Source organism: Typopeltis vanoorti, chromosome 3, assembly GCF_054136105.1.
Source record: "Typopeltis vanoorti isolate ZY-2024b chromosome 3, IOZ_Tvanoo_1.0, whole genome shotgun sequence".
Lineage (NCBI taxonomy): Eukaryota > Metazoa > Arthropoda > Arachnida > Uropygi > Thelyphonidae > Typopeltis > Typopeltis vanoorti.
The window spans coordinates 48,446,748-48,469,367 of NC_143551.1; the positions used below are offsets into that span (position 1 = coordinate 48,446,748).

The 22,620-nt window shown below is 34.8% G+C and overlaps 1 protein-coding gene across 3 annotated transcripts in view; it reads left to right on the forward strand.

The window, feature by feature from the left end:
* Positions 1-22,620, forward strand: part of LOC150108109 (epidermal growth factor receptor-like) — a 495,579-nt gene that overhangs the window by 450,850 nt on the left and 22,109 nt on the right. For all 3 annotated transcript variants that reach the window (XM_090415594.1, XM_090415593.1, XM_090415595.1), the window contains 4 exons: positions 835-910; positions 4,899-5,045; positions 15,834-16,105; positions 18,557-18,728. In XM_090415594.1, the coding sequence (XP_090271720.1) occupies positions 835-910; positions 4,899-5,045; positions 15,834-16,105; positions 18,557-18,728 (667 nt within the window). The remainder of the gene's footprint in view (positions 1-834; positions 911-4,898; positions 5,046-15,833; positions 16,106-18,556; positions 18,729-22,620) is intronic.

Consider the following 22,620-nt stretch of genomic DNA (forward strand, 5'->3'; position numbering starts at 1 on the left):
TCTGTTCTTGTTACTTGTAACCATTTAGGTGGTAATCTTAATTTTATTTTAACAAGGAAGTGGTCACTGCTTATTTCATATCCTCTGTGAACTCCAACATCTAGTGAAAATTTAGATGTCTTTTCATTTAATATGAAGTAATCTAATATTGATTTCCATCCTCTTGCTGCCCAAGTATATTTATGTATGTCTTTATGTTTATAGAAGGAATTCATTTTTTAGGTTATTATAAACTACAAAGTCAATCAATTTTTTACCATTTCTATTTAGAGTGTGTTCCCCATGTATTCCTATATTATTATTAATTTTCGTGTTTCCAATTCTTGCATTTAAGTCTCCTGCTAAAATTATGTAATCATTTTTATTTATTTTATTATAAATGTTTTGTAGCTGATTATAAAAATCAATATTATCCTGTTTTCTTCCTTCTTCTGGGGCATATAAACTTTTTTTTTTTTTTTTTTTTTTTTTTTTTTTGATTCTACAAAACACAGAAACATACAAACCAGCTGGAGAAAACATGAAATAATGGATGATGCTTCATAGTACTGACTACCTTGTTCATAATTTCAGAAAATCAAATGATCAATCATGTACAGTATATAAAAATTAATTATATATATACATGCTACTAAATATATAATTATATATTTGGTAGCATGAGCTTAAATTTAAGTTTAAACTTTTTTTTCTTTTGATATAAATAATAATTTCAAAATGATTTTTAGGGAATGGATTATTTTATTATTTTACATATGCAGATGCCCATCTGCATATATAAAATAATTTTGATAATAACATAACTGATTATTTTTTATTATTTTACATATACAGATGCCCATCAAATGGTTAGCACTGGAGTGCATTCAACATCGCATTTTCACTCATAAAAGTGATGTCTGGGCATTTGGTAAGAAGTTTTGACATAATTTCTTATTAATATTAGTCACTGCAAAATATATTTTGAAAGAAGTGTCTTCAATATAAATGAAGAATATATATTAAATTCAAAATAATCTTTCTGAAAGAAGAAAAAAGTATGCATGCATTTAAAGCCACTACTAAAAAGGGAGTCTGCAGTGAGCTATCACAATCTGATCAGGATTATGCTAGTTGATTGCAGATTGTACTGTATTATTTTATATTTTTTCAGTTTTAAATTATTCATTCTTGTTGTTTGTTTTTCTTCATTCATTCATGATATTAGGTTTTTTATGTGAATCTCACCCACAAAAAACCTGAAAGTCTATAAGCATATTAGAACTCTAGATAAACTAAGGATTAGAATTCTGCTCTAGAGACCAAATATTGTACTTTTTCAGGCATCTAAAAGTAGAATGGTAAATCATGCTACTGTGGAAATTGAATCTACAGCAGACATGCTCTCCACTCAGCTAAACAGATTGATAGATATTGACTGCTCTTGAATATGTATAGCAGCAGTCAGCTGGAGAAAGTAGTGCTGTAGTCCAGGAAAAATATTATTATTATTATTATTATTATTGTGGGTATCTCCATGGAGTCAGTAGACTCATCGCAGGCCCAAACTTGCAAAACAATATCTATCATATCTCTTCTTGAATTCATTTACAGATGAAGAACTCACAACTGAGTCAGGCAATGAATTCCACTCATTGACCTTCCTCCAGGCAAAAAACCTTGTTCTCACACCCTTGTTAACCACACTTTTCTTTAATTTCCAGGGATGACCTCTTGTTCTTCCATGACTATCACACAGCTGAAACATTTCCCCTGCATCAATCTTATAAAAACCTTCTAGTAATTTAAACGTTTCTATCATATCCCCCTCTTCTCTGCCTATCTACAAGCAATCTACAAGCCCTCAATCTATCAGTGTAGGGAAGCATTTTTTACATCACTCACCAACCTAGTCACTCTCCTCTGAACCCTCTCCACAACCTCCTCATCTCCGAGGAATCCAGGCGACTAGACCTGAGCACAGTAATCCAAATGTGGAACTATCAACTCTTTATAAAGGGGAATAATAACCTCTTTATCTCTGGATGTTAGTGTGTTCCTCAATAACCACATAATCCTATATGTAATCTTGGACACCTTAGCAATGTCTCCTCTGAACTTCATCTCCCTATCCACCAACACCCCTATGTCCCTAGCCTCATCAATCTCTTGGTTTACTGTTCCATCAATGTGGTACACAGCTGGTAATCTTTTAATCCCAAAATGCATAAATATGTCAGAGAGGATCACAAAGCAAAACGGAGAAGTGAAATCTAAAATGCAAGAGATCGATGAAAGTCACTGAGGACAGTTGTGGAAAACATGGACAACTTGAGATGAAGTATAGGAGCTGCTGTTGTCATCATCATTAAATTCCTGATTTGTATTTTCAAGAGGTGTACAGGATACTATGCACATAATGACACTACTTAATTGTTTGCATTAGTACTAGCTACCTAAACAATAAACAATTTTTTTCCAAATATTGACTTATTAATTTTCAAGTCTCCAATATGGCCATATCTGATTAGGCAAAATGGTTGGTTTTCTAAGGCAATTTTCTAAGACATAGAAGATCATGTACTTAAGATTATAAAAATGATTTACACCAAACAGAAAATGCAGCTGTTTAACTCTGAGTCTTCAGTAGTGAAAATAAAAAGAGGAGTTAGACAAGGTTGTATCCTTTCACCAAATCTATTTAATATCTATAGTGAGACAGTGATGAAAAAGATTGAAAAACAAAAAAAGGAATTAGTATCAATGGTATAAAATACAACAATCTTAGATATGCTGATGACACCATTCTAATAACAGAAAACAGAAACAAATTAATCAAATTACTGCAACTACTAATTGAAGAAGGTAAAGAATTTGGATTAGATATAAAGCAAAAAAGACCAAATTTATGAACATCTCAAAAGAAAACAGATCCAAGCCAGAAATATTCATAAACAATATGAAAATTGAACATACAACAGAATAAAATATTTAGGCACCTACTTTACTGCAGATGGAAAGCAAGATAAAGAAATAAAAATAAGAACAGCCATAGCTAAAGATGCCTTCTGGAAAAATAAAGATCTGCTCAAAAGTTCTGTGGGTATTGAGACAAAAAAAAAGAATGATAAGAACATTAGTGTGGCCAGTTTTCACATATGGAAGTGAGACCTGGATATTCAAGAAGACAGTAAGACAACAGATAATGGCCTTTGAAATGTGGTGCTATAGGAGAGCTCTGAAAATCTCATGGACAGAACATCTGACAAATACAAATGTCCTTCAGAGAATGAGAACACAGAGATCTTTATTACAGGAAATGATCCAGAGAAAGATGAGATTGGCAGGACATATACTGAGAGGTTCAGCAGGAAGGAGAATACTAACAGTTTTAGAAGGAAAAATTATGGGAAAAGGATCAAGAGGCAAAAAAATGAAGAACATGGCTTGAAGATATAAGACCATGGACAGGATCACATGGCTATGCAGAAACAAAAAAGGAAAGCCACCAACAGAAAGAACTGGTAGGACATGGTGATGCAACCTCTCACTGAGGAAGCTACATGAAGAAGAAAGGCAATTTTGTGCAGTATTATTAGGAATAAAGGAATAGTTTATGTATATTTATACAATGAATTCAAGGACTGACTTTGGTATCAGATGTAAATGCATTGACCAGAATGAAGTATAGTCAGCTCTCACTATAGCAAACTTGTAGGGACTGCAAGAGTAGCTTGTTATGGATGGTTTGCTATAGTGAATTTTGTTTAGCATAACATTATACCTGTGGAGCATTGGTCAGGAATTTTCAGTAGTTTGATATAGTGAGTGGATTTTATTACAGACGTTTCAACTCTCAGTATAGTGTTTGCTATATTGAGAGTTGACTGTTTGTTGAATACATCATTTTTAAAGAGGGCAAGAGGCCAGCTGAACAGATAGCATCATTGGCCCCAGGTTGGCTGAGTATGTAGCATCACTGTTCTCCAGCCAATCAGCTGTAGGTTGGAATGCCACAGTGGCATGTTAGTTTAGGCAAGATTTTAAGTGGTAGATGATTTTTGATATCTAGTGTGCAAATGCCATTCAATTTATTGAAGGCCTGAAAAGGTATGACAAAGTACCGTGTTTGGCTTGGGCTCCCCAGTTTCTATAGTCCATAGCCTATCAATGTTCCTAAATATACTATAAGTTACCAACTTAATGCCTTGTGAAAGTGACAAAAAAAGAGAAAGTGAAGAAGGTATTAATAATAAAGGTATTTATAAATAAAAAGGGAAAATTAAATAGAAACTTTTTCAAGTCACATCAGAACTCTAATAAGCATGATAGTCATCTCACATTGAATGACAAAAGATGTATGACCATTCACAAATATGTTTGCTCAGAGTGAGATTCAATTCAAATCCAAAATTTCTTTGCTGTAGTGTGGGTATACCGTCCATTTGGTCAACAAGATCAGAAAGATGAGATGCATTGAAAGAAGTTTTATTTTTATTTTTAACTTCATGAATGGTGAAAAAAATGGACTGCACTACTAGTGGTGGATGACTGGAGCTAAGGCACTGAATTCTTTTAAAATAGACTCTATAAACTCATTCAGGAATCTTGATCTCATATGTCAGTGGACTGTAGAGAAATCATATACAATCCTGAAAGTGAGTTATCCAATCTCATATGGAGGCAGCAGGGTGTTTTCTTCCAGAAACTTAGGGTTTTTCCATCTTACAAACTGTCTGAAGAACATATTTCATTAAAAGACATAATACATTGACCTCATAACCTTAGTTGCTTAAATTGTAATCTTAACAAAATAAAACCAGGTCAAATCATATACTATCATAAGTAATATATACTAGTAATGATATACTAAATCTGGATATATTTTTATGGTTCATTTTTCCTATTGTCTTTGTTAGGTGTGACTGTATGGGAACTTTTGACATATGGTGGTCGTCCATATGAAAATATTTCTGCCAGAGATGTTCCAGATCTACTGGAAAAAGGAGAGCGTCTCCCTCAACCATCCATATGCACTATTGATGTTTATATGATCATGATTAAATGTAAGTAACATTTTCTTACAATTTGAGTTCTTTTTTTCCCTTGCAGTTGCAATTTTATATTAAATTATGAATTATTAATGGTAAAGTAAACTATCATGGTTTTGTGTGTGTGTGTGTGTGTGTGTGTGTGTGTGTGTGTGTGTGTGTGTGTGTGTGTGTGTGTGTGTGTGTGTGTGTGTGTGTGTGTGTGTGTGTAAGATAAAAATGAAAAGATTTACTGTAAGTCTGGCTAAGTGTTAGAAAATCCAGAAATCTCAAGAAACCAAATGCGGTATTCACTTCAAGTTTCCATATTTGGCCTTTAGAACAACTACTTTAGACCTCCAGTGCTATAAACATCCGTTCCACAAAAGGATTCAAAGCCTTTTTGGTTGGACAAAGACACTCTTCACAAAACAAGCTAGCTGTCTGCTACAAAGACAAAATGTAATGTGTTCCAATTAAGAAAGTTAAAAAGTTTACCTTTTTTTTTTTTCTTTTTTGAGAGAGAGAGAGAGAGATTACAAGTTTTGTATTTGTAGCAGACTACCAGTCTGGTTCGCAGAAGTTGTTAATCAGTCAGATTTCATTTTTAATTGATTATCTAGGAGTAAAAGTTAAATTAAAAAATTAAAATAGGCAACAACAGATACAATAATAACTCTTCTTCCAAACTTGTGCAGTGTTATTAACAGTTTTCATTTTAATATATTAAACGTATTTATAATTTGATTAACTACATTAATTAACTACCCTACCAGCCATGATATATTTAGCTGTTATGAATAACATGGACATGAAAAAGTTTAATATGGTTGACATATTTCATTCATCATAGCTGTTTGCAGTTAAAACCACAGTTATATGTATTACTGAGCCAAAGTAACTTACCTATTATGAGATTGCCTCAAGACCTAGTTTAGTCTGCTAATTGCTGGTTGCATCATCATCCACTGACATCACCAAATTTAGCACATGCTTATAACAAAATTACTTCAGCATATATTAGCATATCAGGTTTACTTGAATCTACAAGATTATATAATATTGCTTTATTATTATTATTCATGGGCATCTCTGGAATCCAAAGAACTCATTGCATGAGGCTCACACTAACTGTTATTTACACAATACCTGTCATACTCATGATATGGGCAGGCATCAAAGAGTTAGGATATAGAGAAGTAAAATCCAGGCATAGGTAGGTGACTAATGGTGTTCCTCAGCCTTTTGTATTTGGGCTACCACTATTTAATTTGTATCTTAATGATATTGGAGATTATTCCAGGGGAAATATATCCAGTTTTTTGCTAATGATTCAACACTGGTACAGCAGTAGTTAATAAAAGTGGTATTAGAGATCTTGCAGAATGATTTAAATAGTCTGAAAGTATGGGCAGAGGATAATGGTTGCCATTCCAACCATTGTCCTCTGCACAAAGAACTGCAGTTTTCAGATTTCTCTGCGAGTTTGATGCAGAGAAAATATTTAAATACGACAAGAGGGAGAACAAGAGCTCATCATCCCTGGAAACTGAATAAGATTGTGGTTAGCAAGAAAGTGAAGACCTTGATTTTTTGCTTAGAGAGTGGAGTCGTGAATGACTGGAATGGGTTTATCAATGAAATAGTGAGTCTCCCATGATGCATCTTTGGATTTCATGGAGATGCCCATGTATTAACATGCATTTGAATGTCTCAATCATATGATATGTCTCAATCATATCACCCCTTTTCTGCCTATCAACCAATTTCTGTAACCCACAGATCTTCAACCTGTTCTCGTAAGGTTCATGCCATAGACCAGCTATCATCTTGGTCACTCACCTCTGGATCCTCTCTACCTCCTCCCCAGTTACTAGAAAGGTTATGTTCTTACAAACCCCTGATGAATTTTTGAAACTTTTAAGTTTCTTTCTACATTTCACTATAAATTATGGATGGATACATCCATAATATATTCAATTTCAACATCTTGCTTATTTCAAATTGAAGCTTCTCAGCTCTAAACTTTAATAAGGGTGGTTCTGTGTAGTTGGTGGATTAAATGGTGGAGATGGAAAGTAATAGAGTGCTCTCCTTTGATGAATCCTTGGAGGTATCACATAATAATAATAATAATAATTTACAGTTATAAAAAAGCAAAAACAAACAACATCAATCATCTTCAGCAAATTCCTGATATGTACCCTCAGAAGGTGTACAGAATATTATGATAGTACTACATGATAAATTACACCGTTGCTAACGTCTGATCAACAATTTATTCCAAATGAACTCCAACATTATCAGCTCTTATATTTCTGTCTTCTAAGGCACTTTTTGCTGTATCAGTCCACATCTTGGTCTTCCTCTGGATCTTTTTCCTGCCAGCCTGGCAAAGAACACTTGGTTTTGCTAATATTTCCTTTCTCATTCTGTTTAAGTGACCATACCATCTAAGATTAGCTCTGCTAACACATTCTGGAATGCTAACAATGTCAAGTTCTTTCCTAATATCCTCATTTTTAATGTGATACTGCCATCTGTTCACTTTACTAATCTTCTCAGAACTCTCATATCTGAGGTCTCCAGTCTTTGATCAAGTGCTTTATTTCTAACCCAGCTCTCAGATCCATGAGGTCAAGTGCTGCTTGAAAAGTCAAGTTTCAAATGTACAATGATCAGTATAAAAGGAATTTTTGCTTTCTGTTTTTTTCATCATCATCATCATTTCCTGATATGTGCCCTCAAGAAGGCATACAGTTTTCTATATATGGTTCTAGAAAGCTATGCCTCAAGAAGGCATAATTGCCTAGATCCATATATTTAAGGTGATGTCTGAGAATAAAATATTAGGTAATTTGAAGCAGTTTTGTCACAAAGGAGACTGACAAGAAACTGCAAAAGATAGGGATAATAATGTCCAAGCATCTAGGACTCTCAAAGTTTCCATTGGTTAGTCATTAAACTAACTGTTTTTTAAAACAGAATAAATTGCTTTTATTTAAAATTTAGAAATGCTTTAATAGCAATGAAAATGGATTCAAAGCCATCTCTTTGCAATTACATACTCATTTTCCCCTACATTTTTTTGAAAAAGGAGTGTGGTATGTACATTATGACACCACATTCTTCTCCAGATATATTTCACTGTTATACAGTGTTCAGCTGACATTTAGAGATGTTTCCAACCTGGGTAAGGTTGCAGAGAAGGTCATACATTATGACACCACATTCTTCTCCAGATATACTTCAATGTTATACATTGTTCAGCTGACATTTAGAGATGTTTCCAACCCGGGTAAGGTTGCGGAGAAGGTCATCCTTTCACGACTTCAAGCCTCAGTAAATGAACTAGCTAGATATCCTTCCTAAAGAACAGTTTGGTTTTCGACAACACCATAGTAGTACCCAGCAGATCCACAGAATTGTGGAATACATTACCACCAGCTACAACTGGCGCCAATACACGGGAGCTGTTTTTCTCGATCTATCCAAAGCATTTGACAAAATATGGCACTTCGGTTTGCTACATAAACTCATCACAGCTGGCATCTCAATGAAAATGGTACACCTAGTCAGATCATATCTAGAGAACAGAACATGCAAGTCAAGATCAATGGCACCACCTCATCTCGGCACCACATCTTGGCCGGAGTACCGCAGGGATCCCTTCTGGCTCCATTGCTGCTCTCTGTATACATGTCAGATATCCTGCACAACCCAATGTCATCCATCCATCATGGCCCTGTATGCGGATGTCACAGCATTGTTAGCCAGATCTCTCCGACCACACTTTGTTACCAGAAAGTTTCAGGAAAACCTTCTGAAGCTAGAAAGATGGTTCTCCAAATGGAGACTGTAAGTGAATCCCCAGAAAAGCACAGCCATTCTCTTCATGAAAAGGTCAATATCTCCTGCAGGAGACGTCTTACTATTCAATACCAAAATTCCCTGGCAGACAGAAACAAAATACCTTGGTGTCGTCCTCGACAAAAAATAAAATTAACTTTTAACCAACACATCAAAGCAACGTTTGCAAAGGCATCTAAAGCGATCGCCCGGATCTACCCGCTAATTAACAGAAACAGCAAACTAAACATCAGAAAGAATTAAATTGCTTTTATACCAGTTGATGATTTGTCCTATAGTCACTTACACTTCTCCAGCCTGGAGCCACACCTTCACTACAAATATTATCAAACTTCACTGTGTACAAAACAAGTGCTTGCGAATGATACTGAACACCCCATGGTTCATCAGAAATAATCAACTCCATCGAGACACAAATATTCTTTATATCTTCTCTTCCCTAAAATCTTTAGCAACAAAATTCTTCCTAAAGATGTCCACACATCCCAGTAATTTAGTTCAGCAAGTTGTAGCATACGATGCAATGGATATATTCAAACATAGAAGACCAAAAGCTATTTTAACTTCCTGTAGCGATGCATAATCTCCATGCCCGTTTAGGGCAAGCAAACTGCTCATAAAATTCTACCCTCACTGTAGCCGTAACAGATAGCAGGGAATATGAAAGGCTTTTCACTTCACCCCTAAAGACATTAATGTCAATTGTCAATTTAGAGATGTATTTTGCTAATAATATTAATCTTTTATATATTTTCTTGTATATTATCTCTTTTTGTCTGCAATAAAGGTGATGACATGGTTTTGATAAAACTGAATCAAAATCATGACTGTGATCAACTTCACTTTTCTTCAGGGATCAGTAAAGTCATATAATAAATGTTCATCATCATCATCCTCATTTCCTAACATATAGCTTAGGAATGGTCAGAATGCTATAGTAGTCCAAAACAATATTTCATTATCACTAGTTTCCTATCAACAATTTTCTTTCAGATTGTCAGGTCTCCAACAAGGTCAGTTTTTATATCCATCCTTCCCCCCTCCCCCCCCAAAAAAAACTTTTTTATTCTGTTCTATTTAAATAACCATACTACCTTTGATTTGCTCTGCTTTATGCATTCTTGAATGCTAATAATCTCAAGTTCAATCTTAATTTCAATATGGTTCTACTAGTGATGACATGTTTTCATTCTCTGAGTTCCCTTAGGATCCTCATGGTTTGTTTCTCACATACCAATCTTGTTTGTTAATTAGAACAAACTATTATAATTTTCATACTTAATTTACCTTTTTCACTTAGTTATTCTTTGTAGATTTACTATTTAGACTGATACTTGAGTTTTCTATTTTCCTTCCTATTTTCATTGTAATTTTTTTTTATCGATAGCTGATTATTATACCAGATTTGTTACTGTAGTTATTTAAGGATTCACTGGAAGACTGTTCATTCTGTCCATTAACTGTATATGTTTCTGTGGCCAGTTTGCTCATTTTGTGGGATCAAAAACCAGAGATTCCAGGGGATGGGACAGGAGGGGGTACCACTCCATATGAAACCAATTAACTAGTCTTTTCAGCTAAAAAAACCTTATAAAGGTTCTTCATATCCTAGATGGGCAAACCTAGCTTTTTTTTTTCTAACCAAAGGGCTTTGTCGAATATGACCAAGTGCAAAGAGCTGAACTTAATATCAGTTTAATGTTAATGTGATCTGTATAAATATAAATGGTGAACCACAGTACAACCTTTCCTCATCTAATTTAACTAATCTGACTATCTTCCTTTACAAGGAAGCCTCTATAGTCAATAATAGTGATTCCCTTTAGTTACAAAGACCTAGGTCTAAATTCCCATCTAGATCATGAAGAATCTTTGTAAGGGCTTTTCCAACTGAAGGTGAATTAGCTGGTCTCTTATAAGGGTAGGTTTTTTTTAATCCTGCAAGACCAGATTAAAAACCTTCCTGAATCTTTCAATTCTAACTACTTGTACTAACTCACAAGTTACATATAAGGTACATGTCTGTTTTGCATAATATCTCATTTACACTATAATTGTAGTGTTTTGAACAGTTTTTTACTGGTGCCTTATCATATGCCTTTTCACTAACTATAGATCTTGAAGAGGCATGTAAACTTGAAAATCTTAAGTACGATCTTCATATTCTTGTAATTTTAAAGAGAATACATAAAAATAATGATTTCTTTTTTTTAGATGCCATCTTTATGAAATTTTTTCATGTGGCTGCTCTAAAATATAAATCAACACGATATAGCAAATGCTTATATTCTTAAGGAGGCATTCTTATACATTCCTATTCTATTATATTAATTATAATCTAATCTAATCTAATCTAATCTAATCTAATATATAATATAATATAATCTTAAGCTCCTGGTATGAAAATACTGGCTTCTCTGTGATTTACATGAATAAATTTTAAACATAAATGATATATATTCAGATATACCTTAATAGTATAATGACATAAGTGATGTATATTCAGACTTACCTTGTCTGAATTTAAAATTAAAATTTTTTTTTTTTAATTTTAAAGTTAAAAATAAGAACACGAAGATCTTCCCCAAGTACTGAATATACATCACTTATGTCACTATACTTTTAAGGTATGTATGAATATATTATTATTATTATCTGAGACCTCCAGGGAGTCAAGGACTCATCAATATATATCATTTATGTTTTCATTTTTATTCATATAAATCACAGGAAAGTGCCCCTTTAAGAATATAATTATTGCTATATTGTAATGATGATTTTTTGTTTTTTTTTAATGTGAGTAGGCTGGCTACATTATCCAAAAATCTTAATCTAGAGGCACAAATATGAAACATTTTCAAACTACTTCAAGCTTCCATTCAACAGGGTAGTCATCTCACCTTGGATTATGAAAACTGTCACACACACACACACACACACACACACACACACACACACACACACACACACACACACACACACGCACATATATATATATATATATATTATATCTGATCCACACACGAAAGGCTGGAAAACCTATAGGCACATTAGCGCTGTGTGTTGACAAGAGGAAAAGGGAAAAGAAGAAATCTGTTCACAATTTGGTTGAACAGATGAAAATTGTCTTTGGAGAAGGCAGAGGAGTGGGAGAGGCTGTTCCAAAGAACAGAAATAGATGGAATGAAAGAGCCAGTGAAGTTGGTTTGGTGAGTTTTAAGAACTGTAAAAGGGTGTTATTAGCAGTGACTCTTGTTCAAATGATTTTGGAGGAAAGTGAAGGAATGATAGTGGCCAATTCACTGTCAATGAAAGTATCTATAGAAGAGACACGAGACAGAAACTGAATGTCTGTGAGAGAGGGAATGAAGTGGATATGTGGGAGAGGGATCATTAATTAGCTGAATTGTCCTCTTCTGGATAAAATTGAGCAATCTTGGAGAGGATTTTGGTGCACCATTCCAAATATGGGAACAATGTTCCATGATTGGACAGATGTGGGGGTTGTATAGAGTTAGCAGCTGTGAAGTAGTGTCCTGTGTGTAAGTGTTTTTGACTGCTGCTGCAGAAGCTATAGTTGAAATGTGTTTGTGCCAGGAAAGATGGGAGGTGTAGGTCAGTCCAAGAGGTGAAATCTGATCATGTTTGGATATCCTAGTATTATTTAAGGTAAAGGGGAGGCTACCAAAACTCAGTCCTATCTGATTTCAAAAAATCAGATAGGACTGAGTTTTGGTAGCATTGAAGTCTAAAAGGCTGTCCTTGCCCCATTGGGATATAGCTAAGTGATCAAATGAAAAGGAGGAATGGAATGGAATGTACTGTCATCAGCAAAGCTATGACAGTACATTCCAGATATCCAATCCTATCCATTCCTTGGATAGGATTGGATATCTGTGAGAACAGGCCATTTATATACAAGAGGAAGAGAGTGGTGAAAGAATGAAATCCCGGGGTACTCCTCTGTATTGGTGGGGAAATCTGCGGAGAGGAAGCTGTCCACCATGACACGTAGTGAGCGACCAATGAGAAAGTTGGTGATCTAGTTACAAAGTGTGGAAAGCAGGACATAGGATGGCAGTTTGCTAAGTAGGCCCCTGTGCCAAACATGATCAGATGATGCTGAAATGTCGAGGGTAACCACGTAAGTTTCTTCACATTTTTCCATGGCTTAAGTCCAGACATGAGTGATAAAAGCAAGATCAGCTGTAGATCATGAGTGGCTGTATCTGTATTACTAGTCACTGATTAGTTAGTTGGTCTCTAGGTGGTTCAAGAGTTGGTTGTTGATGACCTTTTCTATAATTTTAGAGAGAACAGAAGTGAGAACAATTTTGGGACACAATTTTTTAACACAATAGGTGGGATACCATCAGGACCAGATATTTTATTTGTGTTCAAGGTTATTAAGGATTCTTCAGATTTCTTTCTTGCTGAAAACTATGGGTGACATGAAGAGAGATTCTTGGTCAAGTGGAGGGAAATTTGCCCAGGTCATCAATGTTGGAATTGAAAGACAAAGAGTTATGCCAATACGTTGGTCTTGTCTTTAAATGAGGTAATACAGTACCATCTGGATGTGAGAGTTGTGGAAACCTTGCTGGGCAAAAGTTGCACCCAATGGCTCTGGCAAGGGACAGAAGGAGCAACTGCCATTTGGGCAGGAGGCAAGATTGCGGCATTTGGACCTTTCAAAGTCAGATTTAGTGATGATTTTTATACTGCTGTTGCAAACTGCAGTATAGGCAGAGTGAACAGCTGGAGTTTTGGTCTTGATCCATTTGTGGTTGTGCTGAGGTTTTTTCTTTTACTGCATTGGCACACTTTTTTAAGAACCAAGGCTTGGATGGTGGATGAGAATCTGGAGTAGTATAAGGAATGATTTCTATTATTCAATCTAAGGAGGTGTTTGGATCAGAAGAACTGAAGCAGTAGTCAGATCATGGGAAGAAAGAAAGAAAGAACAGAAGTGGAGATCATCCCATTTGATACCCTTGCAGTACCAAAGGACACAAGACTGAGAACTTGCAGGTGAAGGTTGGTCTGTGGCAAAAGAGATTTCTGTGAGGCTGTGATCTGAGATACCAAGAGGAGAACTGACATCCACAGTATACTTGGAAAAAGAACTTGTTAGGAAAAGGTTAAGTGTGTTAGCAAATTGGAGTGGGTTGTCTGGTATTCTGGTAGGAAAATTGAATCACCAATTACATTTTGGTAAATGTAATTAGTGTTTTATGTTCCTACCAGCTGAGATGGATGAAATAGTGAGACCAAATTGCACTTCTTATCCATGTTATTCAATGGGTGTTACAGAATCGTATGAAATAACGAGACCAAATTGCACTTCTTTTCCATGTTATTCAACTGGTGTTACAGAATCATATCCAGATTTAGCTAGACATCTATAGACGTCATGCCGGTTGAGGGTTAAACAAATATCATCCCCACATCCTTGACTGTCTTAATCTCTTGAGCACTCACACATCTACTCTTGAAACAGTCATCTACACTTTTCACGCAGTGTCCACCCTGACATTCCCCATTTCCCTGTCCACTCTGTGTTCCTTCTTTCTTATTCTTTTCACTTGTCCCACTCATCTTTCCATTCACAAACTTGCCTGACAACACTTCTTGCTTCCTCAGGTCTTACATTCACTTGTCATTCTCTCTTGCAGCAACAGCTTCTTCAACTAACTCTTACCAAATCCATTCAAATGTAGCCCATCTCTTTTATACAGTTCTATCTGCCTCTCAAACTCATCACACATATTCACAAAATGAACTCCTTTCTCCTCACACAACTCTGCTAACATACCATTCATAATCTTCGCTCACCTTCTCAACTCATCATTACCATACCTGGGCAACACACTGACTACCTTACCTACCACACTGCTATCTATCTTCTCCTTAACAGCCTCATGACATCCATCCTCACATTCTTCTTGTTACCAGTCAAATCATCCATGCTAACTACCACTACTAATCCTTTTGCTTGCTTACTCCTCTTATCCAATACTTCAACCATCCTGCTTATTCCACCTTCCAGAAAACAGGCCTTGTGCACCTTTTCACTCACCACACCTCTTATCATCAAATCTCCATACATTGCCACTGTCAAGTCATTAGATATTTCTTTCAAATCTTTCATTCCTCACATTCCTATGTAAATCCATAATTCTCTTCAGTTCATTCCTCATTTAATCTCTTGCATCATCTTTACCAACTCTGCTTTCATATCTCCAATTAGTTTTTCAGTGCCATTTATATGCAAATTGTAACTCATCACCATTTTCTCCTGCTGTCCTACTGTTCAAGCACTCAGCTTGAACAGTAATGGTAAGTCAACTCCACTTACATTCATTGATATCTCATCATCCATAAATTTGCTGCACTTTTTACCCAAACTCTCTTATCTCTCCTATTTATCCTCTCCACATAAATATATTTAATCTTTTCCCAAGCATATATACTGCATTCACAGCATCTTGCCATTTTTAAAAAATCCATGCCACTTGCATTCATCTTCCATTTCACCACCATTTTACTCATGCTCAAAGCTGCACACAAGAAACACAAAGAAATTTAATAAATGCAGAATTATAACTACACGAAAACTGCCTCCTGATCACAACTATCATGCAACGATATTTAAAAATCTAATTATCGCTAATGCCACACACAATTTCAAATTTTAAACTTAATCTCGATGAACATCGTTCTCTCTTTACCACCTAGTCAAAATTAGTAATACTAATTTTGATAAACTTCTTTCTGTAGAAATATAACACTTCCTTTTTTAAAGGTAAGTGCATGTATGTTGGTCGGGTGGGAATCTGAATTGGTTGACTTCATAATAGAATTGGTGCCTTGAACGGCAGCATTAAAATGAACAATACATTTATTATTTTTATCTGTATAAATTTATAATCTAATTGAAATTTTATATTTCAGGTTGGATGCTAGATGCAGAATCTCGACCATCCTTTAAGGAATTAGCTGACGAGTTTGCCAAGATGGCTCGTGATCCAGGGCGTTACCTGGTGATTCCTGGTGATAGATTAATGCGGCTTCCCAGCTATACACCACAAGATGAGAAAGAACTGATTCGCACTTTAAGTATGCCTATTGAGGGTCCAGAAGTTATCATGGATGCTGAAGAATATTTGCAACCAAAGATTGAACAACTAGGTGGGGATAGCCCACCTCCTCCCACTCCTATCAAAGTAAGCATCATTCTTGATTTATATTACATTATATAAATCAAGAATGATTTATATTTCTTGATTTATATAATGATTTAACATCATTTTTGATTTATGTTACATTATATAGACAAAATATGGATATACATTCAAAGCTTCATTTTAATAATTCATTTTGATAATTTATCTTATGCAATAAGATACAAGCCTCTTCTGGAGGTTTCATAAATTTATTTATGATTATAAAATCAATGGAAATCTTTAATTTTAAGATAATTTAATTTTTTTATAATCTAGACTTAACCTGTTCCCATATCTGATAGTTCATGTTAGAGGTTTAATGGAATATTAACAGCACTGAGAAAGGATTAAAACTAATTTTAATACTTCCAATATTTCGTCTCCGTCACAGAGACATCTTCAGGGATTACAAAAACTTTTTGTATAACAACACACACACACAAATACAATACAAAGTTAAACTAAAGTCCTATCTAGGTGGTGTGTCCTCTATGGGTATTTGCAGGTGGCCTGGGATGTAAAGAGGGATCTCTGATAATTAAAGTTTCCCAAATTTTGGGAAGTTTAATGCAACTGTATTTGTTTAAATTAGGTTGATTCCTGAGTGCAGAAGCAGATTCAAAGAATAGTCTTTCTTTTTTGAATTTACTATGGTGGAGCATGGTGACTTTTTCCAGGAGATCCTGTGGGATGTATCCAAAACATGGTCTGCAAGGCCAGAATGACCATAATTGTGTTTGCAGATGTAAGAACTGTGTTCTTCTAACCGGATGGATGCTGACCTGCCTACTTCAGACAAACAGGCAGGTCAGCATCCATCCGGTTAGAAGAATACAGTTCTTACATCTGCAAACACAATTATGGTCATTCTGGCCTTGCAGACCATGTTTTGGATACATCCCACAGGATCTCCTGGAAAAAGTCACCATGCTCCACCATAGTAAATTCAAAAAAGAAAGACTATTCTTTGAATCTGCTTCTGCACTCAGGAATCAACCTAATTTAAACAAATATGGTTGCATTAAACTTCCCAAAATGTGAGAAACTTTAATTATCAGAGATCCCTCTTTACATCCCAGGCCACCTGCAAATGCCCATAGAGAGCACACCACCTAGATAGGACTTTAGTTTAACTTTGTATTGTATTTGTGTGTGTGTGTTGTTATACAAAAAGTTTTTGTAATCCCTGAAGATGTCTCTGTGACGGAGACGAAATATTGAAAGTATTAAAATTAGTTTTAATCCTTTCTCAGTGCTGTTAATATTCCATTAAACCTCTAACAAAAACTTAAGCCTCAACACACAATCTGATAGTTCACTTGAATATCCTCTTATATGATAATCTTTATGAATTAGTGCTTTAGTACTTACTAAATTTCTTTCAAGCACAGTGCTCCAACAGTATTTCAGTTGATGGGAGTTATCTTTTAGCCAGGGAAGCAGATACTTCTCTCTTATACATATTCTTTAAAAATGTATGCTTGTGACTTTGATACTAGTTCTAAATTGCTCATTACCATGAGCAGGAGGCCCCACCTTTTCAAAAGATAATATTCATTCTTATCACATAAACACAATTTTTATTGTTTTTATTTATATTGGGCTAATTTTTCTTTAACATAATGTGGTATATATATATATATATATATATATATAGTTTTTTTTTATTTTATTACTTTCTTCATATTATAAATTTTTATCCCTAGTCAATTAAAACATAATAAAGAGATATTTGGAACATACTTAGATCGTTAAGAACAAAGATTCATGAAATTATTATTTATTTATTTTTTATTTTAAAAAGATCAAATATGTAATGCATAGGAGAAAGGATAGCTTCCTGCTTCGTCCTCATTTACTGTTTGTTGTACTTGCGTGCACATTTTGTTTTTTATGTTCCTGTGAAAATGGCAATGTGATGTTGCCAAAATATTGGAAGTGTATTAAAATTTATTTTAATGTATATCCTAGTATACGTTATAATTTCGTTAAGCTATTTAGTAAAAATGTAATGCATAAAATGTCATTTATGTGCTTTTAACTCTTATTCCATTGCTCTGAAAATCAATTTGTTGGTCATTTAATTGAAGGTACTTAGATAGTGCTCTTCAAGGAGTCAACTGTCATGCCAAATTATTTCAGGTGCAGATAATTGAAAGATCCCTATATGTACATACTTTTAAGTGCTATGTTTTAAAATTCCATGAAACATTTTCTCAAAACTCTTGATTCATGAACTATAAAATTTAGTAAATCTTATAATTCATATGACCAATATAGGAATGTAAAGAAAATATTTTTATTACCCTAAAAGGTAACTGCAATGTGGAATCATTTTAACTAATTTTTGATTAACTATAATAACATTTTTCATAGAAAACTACATGAGGTTTTTTTTGCATGTTTAAAGAAAATTTATGTATACATAAGTTTCTCTCTTTGTTATTTTAGAAATTTATGGAAGATCGAGGATTTGATGGTGATCCCATTACCAGATCACCTAACCATTCTCCACAAATGCATCATGGCCACTTAGACTCCTCCATTACTCCTGGTCTGAGAACTAGAGAGAGCAGTATAAGTTCCCGATACTGTTCTGATCCTTTAAAATCATTAGAAAAAGGTATGAAATCCTTTCTTTTTATTACAGCTCTTAATCTTAGAAACTGACTTTGTGCTTCAGATTTACTGTTAATTTTACTTATGAGCATTACCATAGTATTTACTATTGTGAAACTTTATGTTGCATCATCAGCATGTTATACTTGTTCATGGAATGGGACATTAGAATTTTTTTCATGCTAATGTTTCTGCTAATGACTTCACATCAACTGCCTTAGTATCCTTTAATACAATGCACATATCCTTATATATATATATAAAATGACCCTGAAGTGATACCTAGGTTGAAGTAATGCAGAAGTCACATTTCCATATACAAGTAGTCAAAAGGTATCACACCTTATTACTAAAATACTCTGGATTACAGATAGATGTTGAAAGTTTTTCCACTTGGTTATACTATAAATTAAAGATACCAAGAAGTTATATTCTTGATTTAATCCTTATCTAAGTGTAAGCAAACAATTTTGTCACATGAAGTTACTTCACGACTGGGTTATTTGTATATAAAAACTAATGACTTCACATCGGTTGCCTTAGTATCCCATACCCTGGTATCACTTCCAGGTCTGGGTAGTGGTCCTTTCCATAATGCAAAGCATTATACATGTCTGTAAGGATATGTGCATTGCATTATGAGTTACTAAGGCAATTGATGCGAAGTCATTAGCTTCTATATACAAGTAGCCTAGTCGTGAAGTGACTTTGTGCACAAACCTTGTTTGCTTACACTTTGATAAAGGATTGAACAAGAATATAACTTCTTGGGAGATGACAAGTAGTGTACTGCGGGGCTCAGTACACTACTTGGTCTGCTGCTGCTTCTTAATTTGTACATCAGTGATGTAGGCAAGAATATAAGATGAAAAGCATCAGCAAATATTCAGTTATTTGTTGATGATGCAAAACTAGGGAAAGCAATATCATGAATATCATAGTGATCCTGCTAGACTTAAAGAGACTGGCATGAACAAAAAATAATGTGTACCAGTTTAAAGTGACCAATTAAGGATAAAGAAATCACAGACTATGTACCACATTGATGAACCTAAACTGCAGGAAACTGATGAGGTTAGGAATTTGGGAGTGATTGTGGAGAGTGGAACTTGAAACTTAGAGGACAGATTGATGGTTTGCCAGCCTGGTTGGCTGAGGGTTCGAATCCCACCGTGGGCATGGATGTTTGTAATTGTCTCTGAAAATACTAGTGGGGTGGTCGGCAGTAGATGGCGTTGGTGTAGATGATGAAAGTAGTTGTGGTTCGTTGTAGTTGGTGGATCTGAGTGGTGGAGATGGAAAGTTGTGGAGTAGGTGCCCTCCCCTCAATGAGTCTTTGGACTCCCTGGAGGTGTTATGTAATAATAATAATATTGCAAAGTTGACCAAAAAATCACATCGTATTACTTGTTTGTTACAAGCAGGGATAGGAAGATTATCATTCTCCTTTATAAGGCATTAATATGACACATCTGGACTATTATATGCAGATCCAGTCACCTCGATTCCATGGAATGAGTGGCTGAAAAAATCCAAAGGCTAGTGACGAAGATTGTAATAAGTGCTCCCTTAGAAGATGGATTGATGGTCTGTGGGCGAAAGACTAAGTCAATAAAAAAAAAAAAAAAAAAAAAAAGAGGCTTGACATACACATAAGTTAGTAAAAGAGTTTTATAGGATTCATATGCCAGACACTTTTTTTTTTCAATATATGGCAGGAATGGAAAGAACAAAGGGTTAGTCAATTATTCACATGTGATGTCATTTTGATGCCATATGGTCACTTCCATACTTCATTGGGTTTTGGGAGTGAAGCTTTCTGCTAGAAGAAGTGGTAACAAAGGGTCACAGAATTCCTTTCCACACAGAGTTCATAGGACAATCACAAACATCCACTATCCTGGCAGGATTTGAACCTGCAGTCTCTTGGCTGGAGAGTGGATACACTAACCACCACTTGGCCAACCAGGTTAGCAGAACAGGGGATCACCACTGGAAACTGTGTAAGAGTATAAGGAAAATATTTGCTTAGAGAGCAGTAAATGGGCATAATGTCTCTCCTTGAACTCATTCACCAATGAAATGAATGAGATGAAGATGTGATGAGATATGTGTAAATAATGATTAGTGAAGAGGTGCCTGAGAAAGTGATAATGGTGTGCATGGCACCAATGAAGTGGAGGGTGTTAAGGATAATATATTTATACATGAAAATGTGTCATTAAGAATGTAGATAGAAATGAGAGAGCTAATTAAATAGTGAGCAGTAACATGGAAGATATGGTAAATGATAGTGGTTAATGAGGAAGAGAAGGTAGCACAATGGATAGTATGTAAATAGTAAAGTTTAAAACAGAACAGGGGAACATGATGAAAGAAATTTCATAGCTTTAACAAATCATTAGAATGAAAACCATTCTATTTTAAACCATTAAAAAAGGATATGATATGGTGTTTATAATGATTTTATGATTTGGGGTGTTCTAAACAAGCAAATCACCCAAATCATTTTCTGCTACATTAGAAGAAGTCTTTAAGAACATCCTCATGGGAAGCTATGGAATTAACATCAATGAAAAAAATCTCAATCACTTACATTTTGCAGATAACATTGTTCTTTTAGCAAAAAACAAAGAAGCTCAGGAAATGCTAAATGACCTCGATAGAGGAATCAGGAAAAAAAAAAGTTTAAATGATTAATCTAACTAAAACCAAAATATGACAAATTAAGATCAAACCGAACTAAAATTAACAGATAATCATATTGAAATTGTGGAGGACTATATTTATTTACCTTGGTCAATTAGTTAGTTTTAAGGAAAAACAAGATAAAGAAATAAGTAGAAGAATCATACAAAGAAACAAAGCATTTTGGCTGTACAAAGATTATCTGTTAGGAGATTTATTTATAGGCCTAAAAAGAAAGCAAATTAATATATGCATTATTCCAGTGTTTACCTATGAAAGTGTGTATGTGGCCCAAAGAGTTTTGGAGAAAAGAATGCTCTACATGACAAAACAGGATAGAATAAGAAATACTAGAATTAGAGAGATGACTGGGGTAGAAGATATTGTGAAGTATTGTAAAGCATGTAAATGGAGATGAACTGGCCATATTAGTAGACTGCCAGACAAAGTTAAGTACTGAGTGGATACCAAGAGAAGGAAAGTGAAGGAAGGGCTGCCAAAGAACAAGATGGAGGGATGAGCTACAAAAGGTTTGACACAAGATGGTGGACATTGGCTAAAGATAGATGGAACTGGAAAGTTAAGGGGGAGGCCTATATCCAGTAGTGGATGGAAGAGGCTAAAGAAGAAGAAGACAAGCAAACAACCAAAGCATTTTCTTGCAGCAAAGATTAGTGACATGACTGAGATTATATGCATGCAGGCAAAACAAGTGGAAGATATAATGATATTAGTCGGAATAAAAGACTTGAAAAGCACTGAGTATTGTGGGAGAAAATATGAGTGCATAAATTGATAGGAGAAATAGTTATTGAATGAAGTGGAAAAGAAACACTGTGAGCCTGTTCCCAAGGTATAACATGATGACACGAGTGAGCTGATACGGAGAGCCATGATTACCAATAATTCAATGCATAGACTGTGCATTAGAACTCGGATGCAGTTTGTTATGTATGGAATGTATTCATTATTATTATTATTGCTGTTCTCTGTAGATTTGGAAGCAGGAGTCGCACTGGCAGATCATCAGACCATGCCTTAAATGCATTCATTGTATCATAATCTAATGTACTGTCCTAACAATTTTAGCAACATGTCTCCTAAATTTTAGGTCATTATGCATTTTCAGATAAACAGATTACATGCCGTGTATCACATTGATGCTGCTGTACTCCAGGAAATAGATGAAGCTAGAGATTTAGGGGACG